The sequence below is a fragment of the Pararge aegeria genome, chromosome 26 (genome assembly GCF_905163445.1).
Source record: "Pararge aegeria chromosome 26, ilParAegt1.1, whole genome shotgun sequence".
In the NCBI taxonomy this organism is placed as follows: Eukaryota; Metazoa; Arthropoda; class Insecta; order Lepidoptera; family Nymphalidae; genus Pararge; species Pararge aegeria.
In genome coordinates, this window is record NC_053205.1 from 8,633,914 (window position 1) to 8,655,939 (window position 22,026).

The window sequence follows — 22,026 nt, forward strand, 5'->3', positions numbered from 1 at the left end:
CTTGAAATAAATGAATTTTGAATTTATACGTAAACCAATTTACGCAAAACAGAATTACACTACGCAATAAAACATTAAATTCATTCAGTTTTTATTTTTAACACATTTCAAAAACACATAATCGCATTTCCAATATGGCATTTTAATATTAATACACTTATAATGTTTATTCAAGAAAATGGGTGCAGGATTCTTGATTTCATGTCTATCCAGCCTCTTAAAGACACAAAGTCAAGTTTACAAGATTACGAGTAGGTTGGAGAGAAAGTGTAATTTTCCGAAGAACTTCTTGTGTAGGTAAAACCTTGTGATGAAAAAAAACCGTGTAAAGGGACATCTCTTCTCCAGTGGCGAGGGACATCTCTTCTCCAGTGGCGTGCACAGGGTTCGTGACCAGGGTATGCATAAAGCAGGTACATGGCACAAAATGGAAAAAAATCCTCTCCAATACGAGTTATATAAACTAATTTGGGTATGCAGTGCTTTTGTGCATGTATGAAGTGCACGCCACTGCTCTTCTCTCCATGATAAGTATAAAACTATATAAGATAAAGTCAATAAAGTCGTAAAACAAGCAACAAATTTTGATGCAGTTTCCTTCGTTGTTAAGATATTTTTTCACAGATTGTCTTTATATATACGCTTAATAATTTTTGTAAAAAGAAAAAAACAACTAAGTCGCTTAAAATTAAATATGAACTGCAGTTCTTCTTCCAATTTGTACCTACCCGTGCGAAGTCGGGGTAGATTCTTGTTCATAATAAGATAATAAAAATGTTGGTACGATTTATACAATATCGATTGAAATAAATTATTAATTATAAATTACAAAAACAAAACACACTACGGCGGCTACGAAAATTCGATTCGCGCGTTTTAATAGCTCGGCTCTCATCTCCCGCAAGATAGAAAAATGATTGTAAATGTTGATGTCAGAGAAGAGCAACTACTGAGTTTCTTGCCGGTTCTGCTCGGTAGAATCTGCTTTCCGAACCGGTGGGCGAGTCACTACAAACAGACATACTTGACGTTTCAAAAGTTCTTATAAAGTAGGCCTACTTAAACTAAATGAATTTTGAATTTTTCAATTAACTCTATTCCAAAAATCTAGTCGATATTTTTAGCTTAGCTAGGGCGTAAGATCAAACAGACAAACACTGGATTCTTTTATCTATGGATTTACCGGATTTTAAAGTCCTCTGAAAAAAATTCAAGAAAACGAACCCTGAACTCTTAAACCTATCCACATTTTTCTTTTAGTTTTATGTTTTACATTCCTTTTTAAACTTATACGTAAGTCTATATACAGATTATATATAATATTGCAGCCTTTCATAATACATTATTTACGCGTCATACATTGCTTGCAGCCGGTTTTCGAGCGTATCTTCAAAGGGATAATACCTATAATCGCTTGGCATCACGTTGCCCCAAAAGTCGGAAATATCTTCACCGCCGAAAACCGGAACTTTAGACTTTGGCGGGCCTTCGGGTTTGAACTCGTGGAGATTTTGTGACAACTGTTAAAGAAGACAATCATAAAAATCACGGTTTGAAAATAGAACACCTAAATAAATATAATTTGGACATCTCACGTGCCGCTTACCAATTTAGCATTCCGGTTTAAGGATACTGTGTAAAATATTGTTAAGAATTTTCGCTTTATTTTAATTATTATTGTTATACTTTAAAATAAATCAGTTTGCAGATGATACATCTCTCATTTTTAAGACTGATAGAAACAAAGATAATTTTGACGACGTAAACCGTGCTTTGTCACATGTGTCAGACTGGTTTACTGTTAATAACTTACTTTTAGAGCATACAATCTGGAGGGTTTGTTGGAAACACGTGTTAGTGAGGTTGTTTATTAAATTCAACTGAGTTTTCTATACAATAGCTGGTGTCTGGGAGTGAGTACTTTGTTTTTGTGTTGGTGATAGGTGGTGAAGGGCTAATGGAGGTTCAACCCCCACCTAAACCCCCTGATCCGGGGGGAAATATGAATATTTCGGCAGAGCAGGTCGAGAGCCCACATTTTATACCTATGGACTCTGAATCTACCCACCGTGGCACTAAGCGAACTATTCCTTTAAATGACACTTATAAAACGGGTTCTCTCCCTAAAAAAACTATTACAGATCCTGGCTCAACAGCTCCCTCTATGCAATCTGTTTACCTGCATCCCTCTCTCTCTGATTGTCCAAAAAAATACTTTAATGATGATAAAGGCCCATATATAGTATACGTCTCGCGTGAAGTCGCTGACCCTTCAGCCGGCGCTTCTATGAGAGCAATTAAATTTGGTCAGTTTCTACACAAGAACAAAATCACGTCAGTACTCAATGATGGTGTGAAAAGTGTTGGAAGAAATAAAATATCAGTGGAGTTCTCATCTGGGCAGGCGGCCAATGAATTTATAGATAACCCTATACTTGATACTTCTAACTTTACAGCTTTTATCCCCACATTTAATATTACCCGTATGGGATTAGTAAGAGGAGTTCCCACTGATTGGCACCTGGATGAGTTTATTGACTCTCTAGAGCTCCCCGCAGGTTGTGGGGAGATTCTTAAAGCTCGTCGTCTTAATCGTAAGGTAACAACCGATAGCGTGGTGACCTGGATTCCAACACAGTCTGTCGTTCTGACTTTTAGAGGGCAAACCCTCCCACCCAAGATTTTTTCTTATCACACTTCTCTCCCTATCCATACTTACAGACTCCCTACTATCCAATGTTTAAATTGCTGTCGATTTGGGCACATCAAGGACCAATGTAGATCGAAACCGCGTTGTTTCAAATGCTCCCAACCCCACTCAGGTGAATCTTGTGAGATAGAAACTGAAAACTCGACTTGCCTTCTGTGCTCTGGCAAACATATGGCCACAAACAAAAGCTGCCCAGAACACTCCCGGCAGCAATCAATAAAAATGTTAATGTCAGAGGAAAACTTATCGTATCAGGATGCCTCTGCTAGATTCCCTCCAGTGCGACGCTCTTATGCTGACATGACAAAAGAGTTATTCACTAAACCCACTTACTCCCCAGTCTTTTCTATTCCCAATTCTAATAGGGTACACTATCCCCAAACGCCAAGAAATTCTTACAGGCAAACAATTTTCCGTACTCCTCGTCCCAGGCTTCAACCAACAAAGGGCTACGATCGTCAAGCACACCATGACATCATCCGGAACTGCCCCACATCTTTTCCCAATGGTAGTGCTTTAAATATTGAGCACGACTACGCTTTGCCACCCGATGATAGAAGTATACCTTCCCTCACCAATTCATTAAAGAACATTCTTGAAAATATAAATCAACATCCCCTACCGCCCAACGTTGCACAAATTATTATCAAAATCGCATCTCTTCTCAACAATGGCGTCCATGGAGATAATTCAATGGAATAGTCAAAGTATACGCCGCAAAAAACATGAGCTTTTTCATATTATCAATGAACATAAACCCGCTGTACTTGCAATCTCTGAGACATGGCTCTTGCCGGATTCTCGCTTCAGAGTTCCAGGTTATGCTTGCCTTAGGGATGACAGAGATGATGGATATGCAGGTAGTGCACTCTTTCTTAAGCGCTCTCTTGCATATACCTGTCTTACCTTACCGGCTCACTCACGTCAGTTTAACGCTGTGGCTGTGAGAGCACTTGAAGTATCTTTTCTATCAATTTATATCCCTCACCCTAATCATTCTATTATTTCTGAACTTAAATCAGTTATTTCTTCTCTTCCGCCTCCAATACTCGTGATGGGGGATTTCAACTCCCATCACACAATCTGGGGTTCCCACTTCTCAGATAACTTTTCGACTCTCTTGTTAGATATTCTGGATGAATTAAGTTTGTGTATACTCAATGACGGTTCTCCAACAAGGAGAGTATACCCTCACCAAAATCCTAAGTCTGCCGTCGATCTAACTCTCTGTTCTCCCTCTTTAGCATCTCTTACTTCCTGGAGAACTCTCCCAAGTTGCCATGGAAGTGATCATTTCCCAGTAACAATATCTATAGCCCAAAAAACTATTCCTCTGTTCAACCCCAATCCGCTCCTCAAACACAAACTTAACAGAGCGAACTGGTCTTCATTCGCAGCATCGGTTGATATTAAAATTGATAGTTTAACAGAATCTGTAGACGAAGAGAATATAGTGTTAAACTCAAATAATAATTCCCATAAGGAAACCCGGTAAAGACCCGTTAGATCCTAATTCGTATCGCCCCATCGCTCTTTCCTCCTCTTTGACTAAAATTATGGAGCATTTGATAAAAAACCGTCTTGAATGGATTTTGGAAAGCAAAGGGTTGCTTGCCAAATCCCAGTTTGGTTTTCGCAAGGGCCTTGGCACAACCGACAGCCTTGGTATCCTCTCTACAGATATTCAATTAGCCCTATCTAAGCGAGAGTACCTTGTGGGTGTATTCCTGGATATTTCAGCAGCTTATGATAACGTTCTTCTCCCGATACTCAGGCAAAAATTGCAACAGCTGAGCATCCCGCCGAGACTGACACAGATCATATTTAATCTGCTTTCATCCAGAACTATTCTGGTACGAACACATTCCCTAAATCTTTCCCCTAGAGTTGTTTGGAAAGGCTTACCTCAGGGTTCGGTTCTGAGCCCACTTCTCTACAATATCTATACCGTCGATCTCGAACTGTCAGTGGAGAGTTTTTGCAAAGTCTTGCAATATGCTGATGACATTGCTATTTACGCCAACGGCTCATCCGTGGATGAAATTTCTCCTCGCTTGAATTCGGCTTTGCATTATCTAAGTCAGTGGTTGTCAGATCATGGGCTTTCATTATCTATCGATAAGTGCAAGACCGTCATTTTTACTAGAAAAAGACAAATTCCAGTTCCAAATATCTTCTTTGATGATCATCGCATTGCACTTGCTCACAAAACCAAATTTCTCGGAGTAATTTTTGACTCTAGACTCAATGGCGTAGCTCACTCTGAACATATTATCCGTAAGTGTGAAAGCTCCCTAAACATCCTTAGAGCTCTATCAGGAGTCTGGTGGGGTGGTCATCCTTATACGCTAAAGCTCTTATATAATGCTATAGTCCGCAGCCATATGGACTACGGGCTGTTTATATTAGGTCCCTTAAATAAATCTGCCACAGAAAAACTCAACAAATTACAATTTAAATGCCTGAGGATTATCCTCGGTGCAATGAAATCTTCTCCCACCAATGTACTACAGGTTGAATGTGTTGACCCACCTATTCTTATACGTACGCAATATCTCAGTGATCGTTTTATTTGCAGGACTTTGCAACTCTCCTCCCATCCTCTCCTTGATTGCCTACAAAAACTGTCTTCTGTCCTAAGATCCGATCAAAATCTCCCCTGTCTTCTAATGAGTTACCGTAAGTTCACTCGTTTACCACATCCATTCCACTCTTCTCCTAAGCTTCCATTATACTCAACCCCCTTCCCAGGGCTGACCTACGTTCCACAGATTGAAAGTTTAGGATTAAGTAAAGATACGGTCGAAGCTGATGCTAAGTTTAACGAAATTTTCCAAAATAATTGGTCTGATTGTTTGGCGATATTCACAGATGCTTCAAAATTGTCTATTAACGGTTTTGTTGGTATAGCATGCTGGATCCCAAAGTATAAAATATGTCTACAATACAAGTGCCCCCCAGAAACATCGGTATTCACTGGAGAATCTATTGCTATTTTGGAAGCCATCCTTTTTATAGAGTCCCACAATATACAAAACTCCATTATATTGACTGACTCCTTAAGTTGCCTTCAAGCACTCAAAGGAAATCCTTTCCGTAGTAGAGCACTTGTTTCTTCAGTCTTCAAAATCCGGGAAACCTTATTCCTTTGCCATAAAAAAGGACTCTCTATCAAATTGGCTTGGATCCCCGGTCACACTGGAATTAAAGGAAATGAAAGAGCGGACGCTTTCGCAAAACTTGCTATTGAGTCAGGCTCCCTAACCCAATTTAAGAACCACACCCAAGATCTTTGCGCTCTTGCTAAAATTTATCTTTCAGCCTCTTGGAAATCAAGTTGGAACCTATCAAATTCGGTCAAAGGTAAATACTACGCTACGTTGCAACCGGAAATCCCCCGTCGACCCTGGTTTTTCTATCACCGAAATATGGTTCGGTGGGTTGCCTCAACTATAACTCGTCTGCGGATCGGACACGCTTGCACTCCAGTACACTTAGCTAAATTAAGAATTAGAGATCACTCAATGTGTGAATGCGGTCTGGATGAAGGTTCAACCTCTCATATACTCTTCTCTTGCCCTAAACTCCTACATACACTTTATGATGTTCTTCCCCCCAAGATCCCTCGTCCTATAAGTGTACAATGTCTATTAATCCTTGTGTTTAGTCCGCATGTTAAATTCTTATGCAGATACATTAAACGTAACAACATTAAACTGTAAATACACTAATCTATTACATTCAGTACATTTTATGCATAACAACACATATATTTTTTGTCTATAATTTAAAAAAAAAGAAAAAAAAAAAATATATATATATATATAAATATCTATAGTATATTGTAATGTTAGATATTAACAGTTACTAAAACGCTACCCTGCTATTGTTTTGCGAACTAAAATAGTCTCAAGACATTTTCACCATCCTCCTTTGTGTTTTCTTCAAGCTACCCACCCGTCATTGGCGAAGTAAACTGTGCCGTTCCGGCATGACAAAAAGCCATTAACTCAAAGAAGAAAAAGAAGAAGAAGAAGAACTTACTTTTAAATGCAAAAAAAACTAAGTGTTTGGAATTTGTTTTGCCTAACGTAAAAAAAATTGATAAAAACATCATAATAAATGGAGAAACACTTGAAATAGAAAACTCCACTGTTTTTCTAGGAGTGACCTTAGATTGTAAGCTACAGTGGGGTACCCATATAGAAAGCCTAGCGAGTAAACTCAGCTCGGCTGCATATGCAATCAGGAAAATTAGACAGCTTACCGATGTTGAAACAGCTAGGCTTGTTTATTTCGCATACTTTCACAGTATTATGTCCTATGGGATCTTGCTGTGGGGAAAAGCTGCAGATATTGAAAGTATATTTATACTACAGAAAAGAGCCGTACGATCAATATATAAACTTGGATCACGCGAATCGCTTCGTGAAAAATTTAAACAAATAGGTATTCTTACAGTAGCTTCGCAATACATTTATAGTAATATAGTCTTTGTGAGGCAAAATATTACTCTTTATAAATCAAAAGCTGAAATTAACAATCGACTTACCAGAAACGGTCATAAATTAGTGATATCTGCATATCGTCTGCGAAAGGTGCAGAACTCCTTTGTGGGGTTGAGTATACGCTTTTACAACATGATTCCTAAGGAAATTCTTGACCTACCAATGCATACATTTAAAAAATGTGTAAAAACGCATCTAGTACAGCGAGGTTACTATACATTTGATGAATTCCTCAATGACAAGGTAGAATGGAAGCAGCCAGCCTCGCTCTCATCTCCCGCAAGATAGCAAAATGATTGTAAATGTTGATGTTGGAAAAGAGCAACTACTGAGTTTCTTGCCGGCTCTTCTCGGTAGAATCTGCTTTCCGAACCGGTGGTAGAGTCACACAAACATGCATACTTGACGTTTCAAAAGTGCTTATAAAGTAGGCCTACTTGAAATAAATGAATTTGAATTTGAATTTGAATTATACATAAATACTTGTAAAATACAGATAAACACCCAGACACTGAAAAACATTCATGTTCACACAAACATTTTCCAGTTGTGGGAATTCAACCCACGCCCTTGGACTCATAAAGCAGGGTCGCTGCCCACTGCGCCACTCGGCCGTCAATTATTATATTACCTCTATCAGCAGGCACACAGGGTTTTTGACAAAATCCCCTCCAATACGAGTTATATAAACTAATTTGGGTATGCAGTGCTTTTATGCATGTATGAAGTGCACGCCACTGTCTATCAGGATACCATCTTGGATTGCATCATCATTTCCCATGACAAATTGCAGTCTACGGCTAATTTTTAGTAGAAAAAAAAATTTCATCCTCATAATATTCGCCTGTATAATGTGCGAAAGAGATAACGCTACATCGGCTGCCTTATATTAAGCTTTATAGCTTATATATATATATATATATAAAAGAGAAAGTGTGTGGGTATGTTCCGTATAGGCTCCGAAACGGCTAGACCGATTTCAATGAAACTTTCAGGGTATCTCCGGATTGACCTGGCGAGTAATCCCGTAAAGTTGGTTGACGATCGGAGCACTCCTATTTTTGAACTCTCAAACTGTCAAATACAGCTTTTATTTACTATGATGATATTCTATTGTTGAGTGTACATGGGTGTAAAATCTTCACCCGCTCGTGAAGAGAAAAGAAGAGAATAAAAAAGGGAGAGAAATAAATGATTCAATATTTACTAATGATTTTTTTAATGAGTTAAGTTTATTGTTTAAATAAAATAAAGCAAAATCTAGCCCGGCGAAGCGGGCTGGGTACGCTAGTAGCTTATATATATTTTTTTAAAGTTGCGTCCTTACGGTCCATAAGTCAGCTCCACACCATGGCAGTACGTACCTGTGAGAGGTTGGGACTTGTTTTAATCCGTGCAAGTCGGACATGTCCTGCTATCGAAGGGATCTTTGCCTACTCAAGCGAAAAAAAATAAAAAGTACGTACGTGCCAAAGAGTACTGCGTCGCTTATTTTCAGTAGGGACCTAACTACAATAGTGAGGTTCCTACTGAACCTGTTCTTTTTTTTCATCAATAGTGATGAGATAAATGAAGGTTACCTTCATGGAGTCAGGGCCTCGTTTCCTGCGCAAGTAGTTGAAGCAGCAGGAGCGGAAGTGACGGGTTCCGCACGCCGCGGCACACTCGCTTCCGCACGAGTCGCACGACAGGCTGGCCGCCCAGAGGGTGCTGCCTGCGCGAACAAATAAACCAGACGAGTTGGAATAGAACTTTTTGTGATGGATAAAAATAGGCAAATGAGGTTTAACACTTACGCCTCTGTTTCTTAGCACCTAGGTTGTTGGACACAGGAAGGAGGCTATAAGTCTAAAAGACTATTATTATTTATTAATCTACTCAAACTCCATGTATGTAGGACTGCGGTGTATCTTTTCTTTTTCGGACGGACACTTGCCGATAACCACCTGAGGGGCTGCTACGGCGTAACCGGGGGAGTGGGGAGAGTGCGAGAGTTCGCCATGAGAAGAGCCCTAGGGCTCGATCACATCGGGGCCGAAGGGCCGTATTTATATCAAAATACCCACCAACTCAATGTCATGAACATTGGTTGTTGATGAAATATAATTTTAATTGTTTCTTGGAAGAAAAAAAATTAACGTTTTTGTAAAAATCCTAATCAATTTATTAAATACTAGCTGCTGCTGCGACTTCGCCTGCGTTTGATTTTGTTTTTTTGACGTGGCATTCAATTTAGTTGTAGTTCTAAAAAAATTTGGTCAAAATTAAACACATATAATAACCTCTATATTACAACAATAATTATTTAAATCGGTTATAATTTGTCGGAGTTATGGTGTAAAATCGTCAAACACTTTCATCCCCTCTCCCAAAGGAACAAATCTTAATGTCGGGATAAAAAGTATCCTATATTACTTCTAACACTTCCAAAAATATGTGTACAAAGTTTCATGAGAATCGGTTCAGAAGTTTTTGCGTGAAAGCGTAACAAACAAACTTACATTGACATTTATAATATTATATGTTAAGTATAAGTAAGTAGGGATAGGGATAGGGATATGAATTTTTGGTTATCAAAAGTTAAATTATTTACCCACTTTATAAAATTACTGTAACATTATTCTGTGACATTTTATTCGTGCCTTTTTGACATTGTTTGTTACTTGATAAATGACGTGATTTCAAGCTAGTTAACATAGCAAAAACGCGTTTGTTTGATTGGAACCAACATTTAATTTTATATTTAGTTTATTTATTTTTGTTATTAATGCATCAAATTAGGCTGAATAGGTTTGCATATAACCTGAGATTACATCTAAGTTATATATTGGCGCAAAGTAAAAAAAATGTATAATGCAAAAAAAATGGTTCCTTGGGACATAGCAACGTTGGTAGTAACAATTATATAGCTTTCTTTGCTAAGAAACTGCGAATACTCCAAGTGCTAAGTATGCAAAAATACTGAGCACTAAATCCCGCCGGTCAGTCTCCAAAAGTCTGTGCAAAATTTGACAAAGATCGGTTTCAACCTAGGTTGCAACGGTTAAAATTAGCATATATATCAAATAAACAAACAAACAGACACTGTTCACATTTAATATTTTCTTATGAATAAACTAAATACTTTTTTACTTACCGATAAGCATTAGAGAAACTATGGCGGTAATTTTCAACATATTGCAAATACGGTGCAGTAACAAAACGCAAGACAAGATGGCCGCTCCACAGCCGATGTTAAAGTGAGTGGTATTCGGAAGAACGCGCTTTTATATAAAACTGAAGTTTGCTTTCCGTGGGAGGCGAACGCGTTTAAAATATTTATTTAGCGGGTGTAACTTTACCCCTTTTAGCTTTCTTGAAGGAAAAGAGTGTAGCATAATAAACTAGTAGTCCACTTGACTGGAAATTTGAAATTGAATCTTTCCCAGTAATGGTACATTTACTGCGCAAATAGAGAACATTTTTTAAGCAATTTTTCTTTAAAAAGTAGTAGGTTACGATTGGGATGTTTTTTTTTGTATGTTCCCGAACATACAAAATAATCTCCTACTTTTTGAAGAAAAATTCTCTACTTCTGTAACACTACTTTTTAAAAACCATTCCATAACACGGATTCGCAAAATTCTTTTTTCATTAATTCTTAAAGATAAAGAGTAGAGCATAATAAACAAGTAGTCCATTTGACTAGAAATTTAATATAATATCTTTTCCTGTTTTTTTGAAATGTATATTCGGGTCTAACACCGTTATTTGTAAGCAATCTTCGCAAAATTCTTTTTTTGCTATAAAGGGGCCAATTCCGATACGACGCAATTCAAAGAGATTCAGCGGTTATAGACCAGTGGGTAGGAGCTCGACTTGACATTCGGGGGGCCCGAGTTCGAATCCCAGCCTCCGCCTTTTCTAAGTTACGTGCGTTTAAGTAATTAAAATATCACACTTCAACGGCGAAGGAAAACTTCGTGAGGAAACCTGAATGCCTGAGAGTTCTACATAATGTTCTCAAAGGTGTGTGGAGTCCACAAATCCGCACTGGGCCTTAATAGGGCTCCTCCCCCTTTCCTCCCCCTTCTCATTGTGCCATTTTGGATTGACGTGTGATTTAATACCTGTGTCCGCCATTTAATTTTTATTCTAATTGTTGGTAAACGTAGCGTTGACGCGTAGCTGGGCACCGTAGCAAGACGGCGTAGCGGGGATGCGTAGAACAATCCAATCTAGATTTCAAAATAGTGAGTGATGGACTGAGTACTCGTTTATTACTCGGTACTCGACATACTCGGTAATTTTTGATCACTCGTACTCGGTCGAACAACTCTAGCAGAGTTATTCAGAAAGGTACGAATCAAAGAGAATGGTACTGAATAGTATTCCTACTTACAAAACGTACTAACTATTGTGCCGCGATTTATAAAAGCTTGCGTCACTTAGGACTTTAGCCATTGAAATAATATGGTGTATTGAAATTATCGGAAGTATCGGAAAGGTAGCTGAAATATATCTGTAATAGATTATATCCGTATCTATTAGTAAATCTGTTTAGTTGTATAATCGCTGTAACTTAAGATGGCTTTGCTTAGATAGATTGTTTGATTAAAGATGAAAGTTTGTCAGGTAATTTACATACCAAATATAAGCTTAATTTTCTATTATCCGCGTTAACCCGAAAAATCTGTAGGTACCGTGTGATGTCAATAATATAATTAAAAAAAAAACAATACAAATTTCAATGAATAATTGTTGTAAAAGATGCACCGGTGTCTACTACTACAGGTATATGGTTGTAAAATATTAGGTACGAGCTCATTACTGTGGCATTTATCGTAAAACTGTTCAGGAATTTATTAAAGGTTGCCACCCACTGACCTTGAGTTATCTCCGATCCTCGGTACATCCCTGCGCCAAGAGGATACCGATGAAACAAACGATAGCCCGCGCCTCAGGGTTGTTGCGACATAGCCAAATGCCAAAATAAGGTTAAAGGTAATAAATGTGGGGCCAAAGATTCCCGAACCGTGGATATACAACCATAGTAAAGTATAGCTTCTTGTTATTTTATATTTAGGCTGCATAATTTAGCAGATTATTAGTTTTTTCATTTATACAACTTTCATTTTAAAGTTTGAGAGTAAATGCTTTATTTAACTTAACTTGCATAGATGACACTTGCGACCAGTATACGAGAGGTACTAAACTTGCATAAACGACACTTGCAACCTGTATACGAGAGGTACTAAACTTGCATAAACGACACTTGCAACCTGTATACGAGAGGTACTAAACTTGCATGAACGACACTTGCGACCAGTATACGAGACGCACTTAACTTGCATAAACGACACTTGCATCCTATTTACGAGACGCACTTAACTTGCATAAACGACACTTGCGACCTGTATACGAGACGAAATTAACTTGCATAATCGACACTTGCGACCAGTATACGAGAGGTACTAAACTTGCATAAACGACACTTGCAACCTGTATACGAGAGGTACTAAACTTGCATAAACGACACTTGCAACCTGTATACGAGAGGTACTAAACTTGCATGAACGACACTTGCGACCAGTATACGAGACGCACTTAACTTGCATAAACGACACTTGCATCCTGTTTACGAGACGCACTTAACTTGCATAAACGACACTTGCGACCTGTATACGAGACGAAATTAACTTGCATAAACGACACTTGCGACCAGTATACGAGAGGTACTAAACTTGCATGAACGACACTTGCGACCAGTATACGAGAGGTACTAAACTTGCATAAACGACACTTGCATCCTGTTTACGAGACGCACTTAACTTGCATAAACGACACTTGCGACCTGTATACGAGACGAAATTAACTTGCATAAACGACACTTGCGACCAGTATACGAGAGGTACTAAACTGGCATAACGACACTTGCTTCCCATATTTGAGAGGTACTAAACTTGCATAAACAACACTTGCAACTTGTATACGAGAGGTACTAAACTTGCATAAACGACACTTGCATCCTGTATACGAGACGCACTTAACTTGCATAAACGACACTTGCATCCTGTATACGAGACGAACTTAACTTGCATAAACGACACTTGCAACCTGTATACGAGAGGTACTAAACTGGCATAACGACACTTGCTTCCCATATTTGAGAGGTACTAAACTTGCATAAACAACACTTGCAACTTGTATACGAGACGTACTAAACTTGCATAAACGACACTTGCGACCAGTATACGAGACACTAAACTTGCATAAACGACACTTGCGACCTGTATACGAGACGCACTTAACTTGCATAAACGACACTTGCGACCAGTATATGAGACGTACTAAACTTGCATAAACGACACTTGCATCCTGTATACGAGAGGCACTAAACTTGGATAAACGACACTTGCTTCCTATATTCGAGACGTACTAAACTTGCTTCAACGACAATTGCGACCAGTACACAAAACGTACTTAACTTGCATAAACGACACTTACTTCCCATATACGAGACGCACTTGACTTGCATAAACGACACTTGCAACCTGTATACGAGAGGTACTAAACTTGCATAAACGACACTTGCTTCCTATATTCGAGACGTACTAAACTTGCATATACGACACTTGCGACCAGTACACAAAACGTACTTAACTTGCATAAGCGACACTTGCTTCCCATATTTGAGGGGTACTAAACTTGCATAAACAACACTTGCGACTTTTATACGAGACGCACTTAACTTGCATAAACGACACTTGCGACCTGTATACGAGACGCACTTAACTTGACATTGCGTATACAGGATACGAGACGAACTTAACTTGCATAAACGACACTTGCAACCTGTATACGAGAGGTACTAAACTGGCATAACGACACTTGCTTCCCATATTTGAGAGGTACTAAACTTGCATAAACAACACTTGCAACTTGTATACGAGACGTACTAAACTTGCATAAACGACACTTGCGACCAGTATACGAGACACTAAACTTGCATAAACGACACTTGCGACCTGTATACGAGACGCACTTAACTTGCATAAACGACACTTGCGACCAGTATATGAGACGTACTAAACTTGCATAAACGACACTTGCATCCTGTATACGAGAGGCACTAAACTTGGATAAACGACACTTGCTTCCTATATTCGAGACGTACTAAACTTGCTTCAACGACAATTGCGACCAGTACACAAAACGTACTTAACTTGCATAAACGACACTTACTTCCCATATACGAGACGCACTTGACTTGCATAAACGACACTTGCAACCTGTATACGAGAGGTACTAAACTTGCATAAACGACACTTGCTTCCTATATTCGAGACGTACTAAACTTGCATATACGACACTTGCGACCAGTACACAAAACGTACTTAACTTGCATAAGCGACACTTGTTTCCCATATTTGAGAAGTACTAAACTTGCATAAACAACACTTGCGACTTTTATACGAGACGTACTAAACTTGCATAAATCACACTTGCGACTTGTATACGAGACGTACTAAACTTGCATACACGACTCTTGCGACCAGTATACGAGACGTACTAAACTTGCATAAACGACACTTGCATCCTGTATACGAGACGCACTTAACTTGCATAAACGACACTTGCGACCTGTATACGAGACGCACTTAACTTGCATAAACGACACTTGCGACCAGTATATGAGACGTACTAAACTTGCATAAACGACACTTGCATCCTGTATACGAGACGAACTTAACTTGCATAAACGACACTTGCAACCTGTATACGAGAGGTACTAAACTGGCATAACGACACTTGCTTCCCATATTTGAGAGGTACTAAACTTGCATAAACAACACTTGCAACTTGTATACGAGACGTACTAAACTTGCATAAACGACACTTGCGACCAGTATACGAGACACTAAACTTGCATGAACGACACTTGCGACCAGTATACGAGAGGTACTAAACTTGCATAAACCACACTTGCATCCTGTTTACGAGACGCACTTAACTTGCATAAACGACACTTGCGACCTGTATACGAGACGCACTTAACTTGCATAAACGACACTTGCTTCCCATATTTGAGAGGTACTAAACTTGCATAAACAACACTTGTGACTTGTATACGAGACGTACTAAACTTGCATAAACGACACTTGCGACCAGTATACGAGACACTAAACTTGCATAAACGACACTTGCGACCTGTATACGAGACGCACTTAACTTGCATAAACGACACTTGCGACCAGTATATGAGACGTACTAAACTTGCATAAACGACACTTGCATCCTGTATACGAGACGAACTTAACTTGCATAAACGACACTTGCAACCTGTATACGAGAGGTACTAAACTGGCATAACGACACTTGCTTCCCATATTTGAGAGGTACTAAACTTGCATAAACAACACTTGCAACTTGTATACGAGACGTACTAAACTTGCATAAACGACACTTGCGACCAGTATACGAGACACTAAACTTGCATGAACGACACTTGCGACCAGTATACGAGAGGTACTAAACTTGCATAAACCACACTTGCATACTGTTTACGAGACGTACTAAACTTGCATAAACGACACTTGCGACCTGTATACGAGACGCACTTAACTTGCATAAACGACACTTGCTTCCCATATTTGAGAGGTACTAAACTTGCATAAACAACACTTGTGACTTGTATACGAGACGTACTAAACTTGCATAAACGACACTTGCGACCAGTATACGAGACACTTAACTTGCACAAACGACACTTGCAACCTGTATACGAGAGGTACTAAACTTCCATAAACGACACTTGCTTCCCATATTCGAGAGGTACTAAACTTGCATATACAACACTTGCGACTTGTATTAAAAATTAAGTGATAAAAAATATCACTAATAAGGTGAAGGAAAACATCATGAGGAAACCTGCATGCCTGAAAGTTCTACATAATGTTCTCAAAGGTGTGTGGAGTCCACCAATCCGCACTGAGCCAGCGTGGTGGACTACGGCCTTAACCCCTTCTCATTGTGGGAGGAGTCCCGTGCCTTGAAGTGGGCCGCTAATGGGTCGAAATGATGATGAATAAATAATAAATAAATAAATAAAAGAGTTTTTTTATGCTTAACAGTAAAACCGATCCAAAATGTTATATAGATTGCATTTTGGATACAGACAAAGACGCCGCAAGTGCTAGTTTTCAATACACAAGCCATCAAAGGTTGCTGGTAATTTCAAAGTTTTAATATATCCAATAAAAATGCTAAAATGTTTATCAAAGATGGCCGTGTACTGACTTTGCAAAAACCCCTTGCATAGAGTAATTTCTGATACAGAGGGTCCAAATTGATTCGCGCTATAATCCCTATCCCTACTAATATTATAAATGTCAATGTTTGTTACGTTTTTACGCAAAAACTACTTAACCGATCCTAATGAAACTTTGTACACATAGTCTTGGAAGTGTTAGAAGTAATATAGGATACTTTTTATTCCGACATTTCATTCGGTTCCTTTGGGAGAGGGGATGAGTGTTTGACGATTTTACACCATAACTCCGACAAATTATAACCGATTTAAATAATTATTTTTTACTATATGTGTTTAATTTTGCCCAAACTGTGGTTGGAGATAGAGGACAGAACTCCTCAGTGGGCGAAAGCAAACCCCTCATTTAAGCCTTAGAGATACTGAATACTTCAATTTTTTTAGATCTACAACTAAATTTAATGCCTCGTCAAAAAACGAAATCAAACGCAGACGATGAGTGGGTTAATATGTAATCCACAACAATGTCCACATAATATTCAAAAAGTCAAAGTAAAAAATACCTTATTCAAGTAGGCCCATAGGTGGCACTTTTGATGCGTACATAAGAATTACACGGTAGTTAGATGATGGCGATAACTACATTCGTAAACTTAAAACTAAAGCTACGAGGGTTCCAAACGCGTCCTGGTCTAAGAAGAAGCCCACAACAAACTTAGCCGGGTGTTTTTTTGTTATCACCATCTCACAATGTCATTTTAAATTATTAGAAGAGCAACCTGGTTAGAGCAATAATTTACACCGAAGCTTTTTTATCGATTACGTAGTCCTTTATACTATAATAGGACTTTTCTATAAGCTTACGTTTAATACAAACTTTGAACTTTTTCAGAGACATCTCCAAGATGTCAACTGGTAGTTTATTGTAGAATTGTATGCAATTTTTTTGTATGCAATTGTATTGTAAGCAGTAGGGCGATACGATGTAGAACTAACTTTGCCATGCACAGGTATATGCATGACTAGATATATATACGGTATATATATCTAGTAAAAGTAGTGTAGTGTAGTATATATATCAGTCGACTTACAAGAAATGGTCATAAATTAGTGACATCTGCATATCGTCTGCGAAAGGTGCAGGAGTCATTTGTGGGATTGAGTATACGCTTTTATAATATGATTCCTAAGGTAATTTTGGACCTACCAATGCATAAGTTTAAAGAATGTGTTAAAACACATTTATTACAGCGAGGTTATTATACAATTGATGAGTTTCTTAATGACAAGGTTGCTTGGAAGCATCCGGCTCCGCTTTCATCTCTCACAAGATAGAAAAATGAATGTTAAAATATAAAATGTAAATTTTTGAAGTTGGAAAAGAGCAACTGCTGAGTTTCTTGCCGGCTTCTTCTCGGTAGAATCTGCCTTCCGAACCGGTGGTAGAGTCACTACACACGGACAGACTTGACGTTTCAAAAGTGCTTGTATTAGGCCTACTTGAAATAAATGAATTTTGAATTTTGAATTTTTTGACAAAATAATAATAATATCATTTATATCATATATAATTATAATAACAAAATTTATATCAGGACCCTTATGACTGTTACGTAGGCATACCCACGGAATACCCATCTTGTAGTGAGGCTCGCTTCACCGGATGCACTTCGACCCTCCAGGATCTTGTGTGCTCACGGAATACCCATAGTACGACTGCTAACCAAGAAACCGCCGTATCGCATCATGTTCAAGTTACGTCGGTGCAGCGAATTCCGGAGTCTAGCTTTGAATCGTGATGCGATACCTTTTTTACCACGATACCTATGGCAATTAATTGTTAGACCTAGGCTGGGGAGCTCGTGCCACAAATCGGTCTAGCATAGTTAATAAGTTTAGTTTTTATATTACAATAATAAATAACTCTTAGACTAATAAATTTATATTAGTCTTAACACCTTTTTATTCTGCACCCCGCTGCGACCTTAACTATAAGTTGACAAAAAATTAAACAAAAATACTGTAAACATAAACAAATAAAGATTACGATATGAATCAAATTATCCGGGTCACTCAACATTCACCTTTAAGTACTGTCTCCGTTTCGAGCGCCTCTAAACCCCTCGCTACACTCAGGATTCCTTTTTTTTTTTTTTTTTTTTTGTCGCTGGGAAATGCGTTTAGGCATCCCTCCTGGAGGCTGCGCAGCCATAACTGTGCAGCCTCCAGCAGGGTATGTGGGACTCGCTGGCCGATGATGTATCAGCCAGAATACCCACTAAAACCCAGCGGAGCCGCCCGCGCCCAAGTTGGAGCGTCAAAGGATCGCGGTCGCATGCAACTTTGACGCCCCGGCGCACTCGTCGGAGGCACGCAATGGTGTCTACGGAGGTGGCATTAGGTGCGCATATCTGCGCCTCCTGCCACCTGTTCTCCTTCTTCGGAGGGGAAGAGCATCAGCCGCCTGCTCTCTCTCCCTCTCCGAGGCCTCCTTCAAGCCCATTACGGCTTCGCAGAAGGAGGCGACAGTAGACCATCCCTCCTCGCTGCCGAGCATCAGATTGATAACACTTGGCAGCGAGAGGTCACCGTCCAGGAGTGACACCATTGCGTGTCTTTGCGGGGCCCATGACGCGCATACTGCCAAGGTGTGGAGCGCCGTGTCTTCAGGCGCGTCACACTCATGGCAGATCGGCGAGGCCTCCCTCCTCGCGATCCCGTGCAGGTATTTACCGAAGCAGCCGTGTCCGGTAAGCACCTGCACGAGGCGATACGTCAGCGCGCCATGGCGCCGCTTCAGCCACCGCTCTAGGTGGGGCCGGATGCCCTCCACCGTCCAGATGCCCGCCACCGGGGACTCGAGGTCTTCTCTCCATCTCTGGACCAGGACCTCCCTTCCGAGGGTACGGAGTCTCCCAATCTCCTCGGGTCCTGGTCTTTCCCCTCGAGTCCTCACACTTGACCGGTAGCGGTGCACCTGTGCAAGCACCTCAGCCTGCAGGTCCCACGGCGGATCGCCAGCAAGAAGTGTGGATGCCGTCCAAGACACCGTACGGTAGCCCCGGATCGCACGCACCGCGATTACGCGTTGGGGTCTCCGCAGGAGTGTGATATTCTGCGGAGACAATGCGTGCACCCATATTGGAGCCCCGTACAGCGCCATACTCCTGACGATACCCGCATACAGGCGCCTGCAGGCTGAGTCCGGCCCCCCGATGTTGGGCAAAAGCCTCCCCAGAGCGGCTGCCGCTCCGACGAGTCTGGGCGCAAGCAGCTCGAAGTGCCCTTTAAAACTCCACCGTCCGTCCAGGGTGAGGCCCAGGTACTTCATCTGGGCCTTTATTTCCACCTGAACACCCTGGACGGTGATTTGGGCACCTCGTGGTGGACCTCTGCGAGGGCCATGAAAGAGGAGGGCCTCGGTCTTAGGGACCGAAACCCTCAGACCCAAGGCCTGGACCCTCCTTGCCACTAGGGACGCGCTGACCGTGGCCAGGCGGGACGCCTCCGCAAAGGTGCTCCCGCGTGCCGTGACTAGGGTGTCATCCGCATAACATAACACCCTTGTCCCCGGCAGCATGGGGGCCCGCAGGAGCCAATCGAAGCCGATGTTCCACAACACCGGCCCGAGAACCGATCCCTGCGGGACCCCATTGAGCACCTTCCGCCGCTCTCGTTGCCCGCCACTCCCCGTCCAGGATATCCACCTATCCTGGAGGTATGACTCCAACAGCCTCCTGAGATACGGAGGCACTTCATGGTACCGAAGTGCCTCTAGAAGAGTCTCAAAGGGGAGGCTGTTGAAGGCATTCGTGACGTCCAAGGAGACGGCGAGAATGACGTCCCCCCCGGCAACTGCCTCATCCGTCAGGGCCTTCAACGACTCTAGGGCGTCAATGGTCGAGCGACCCGCCCTAAAGCCGTACTGCTCCGCCGATAGCCCTGGACCGACAGTTTCCAGATGCCCAACTAGTCGGTCTGCAAGGATCTTCTCAAAGACCTTCCCGACCTCGTTGAGCAAGACTATCGGTCTGTACGCCGACGGAGCGTCCAACGGTCGCCCTGCTTTGCGGATAAGGCACAGCAGTCCCTCCTTCCAAGACTTGGGGAACTGTCCAGCCAGTATACACTGGTTGAACAGCTCCCGGAGTCTTGCCTCAAAGTACTCCCTGGTCGTGAATATGACCCGACCCGGGATACCGTCCGGTCCAGGTGCCGTCTTCTTGGACCGGAGGCGGCCAAGGGCTACGTCCATCTCCTCCCCGGTGATCAGCGGAACAGAACCGCTATCAGCCAGGGGGGTGGAGCCCCTTCCGGCCTGGGGTACCGGGGAGGACATCGATGGAGGGACATGTCCCTGGGAGTCCGGGAAGAGTCCCTCGACGACGCTCCGCAAGAGCTCCGGCTGGAGGGTCTGGGTTACTGGGGGTCCCTGGTTACGGAGCTTCCTTCTCGCCGCGCGATAAGGGCGTCCCCAGGGGTCCCTACTCAGACCCTCCAGCAGTTCCTCCCGGGCACGCTCCTTGGCGCAGCTTATGGCCAGCTGAAGGGCCCTCTTGGCCTGGCCGTAAGCCTCCCGCAGTTGCTCATCCAGAACTACGTCCAGTCCGTTCCGCCTACGGCACCGGACATAGTCCCTGCGGGCTCGGTGACTGGCGGTACGTAGGACCGCGATCTCGTCCGACCACCAGTACACCCGTTTACGGCGGCGCCATCCACGCGCCCTCAGCATTGCAGAGTCGCAGACCTCAGTGAGGTCCGCGCGCAGCTGTTCCGCCCGTTCTCCCACGCCGGTGTCCCTCTCATCTCCGGAAGAGGCCCACCTTATAATAATGGAGGCCTCTTTGACCAGCTCCCGGTCCATTTGGGTGAGGCACCAGCGTGGGAGGCGATTTGGACCCTGGGGAGGTGCCATCGCAACCACCGAGGATGTAGAGACCTCAAATCGGACATAGTTGTGGTCCGATAGAGTCTCCACCCCGTCCTCTACCCTCCAGTTGGCGACTCTGTCGGCAACCGAGGGGGAGGCAAACGACAGGTCCACGATGGAACCACCCTGCGCGCGGACGCAGGTGTGGACTGTCCCCCTGTTGAGTAGGGAGAGCCCGAGGTGCACAGCCCACACCAGCACAGCCCTGCCTCTGCCGTCCGAGATGGGACTCCCCCACGCCTGGCTCTTGGCATTGAAGTCTCCAAGAACCAGGGTACGCCCTCCGTTGTGCCGGCGGACGGCTTCGCTGACAGAGTCGAGGAAATCCTCAAATTCTGCCAGCGTGCGGTTAGGGGAGAAGTACAGGCCGACAATGGTGTACTGTCCCCATCCCGCAACCACAAACCCGGGACCCTTCTCGAGAGGTGAGAGGGGAGGGCCCGCGCCGCCCGCCGAAACAACGACTACCGAGTCACACATGTCCCCAACCCAGCGTTCCTGGGTGGGGACATAATATGGCTCGCAAGCCACAACTATGTCGATAGACCACTCTGCGGCGGACTGCAGTAGGAGGTCCTGAGCCCCCGCAGAGTGGTTTAAGTTCGCCTGGAGTACACTGATATGCCGT

General features: G+C 42.1%; 1 protein-coding gene across 1 annotated transcript; it reads right to left on the bottom strand.

The window, feature by feature from the left end:
• Positions 1–1,218: 1,218 nt before the first annotated feature.
• Positions 1,219–10,394, bottom strand: LOC120635209. Its single transcript, XM_039906149.1, has 3 exons — positions 10,355–10,394; positions 8,799–8,932; positions 1,219–1,520 (listed from the first exon to the last, which is right to left on the bottom strand). The coding sequence occupies exons 1-3, from the start codon at positions 10,392–10,394 to the stop codon at positions 1,347–1,349; spliced, it is 348 nt and encodes a 115-aa protein (XP_039762083.1). The 3' UTR covers positions 1,219–1,346.
• Positions 10,395–22,026: the final 11,632 nt, after the last annotated feature.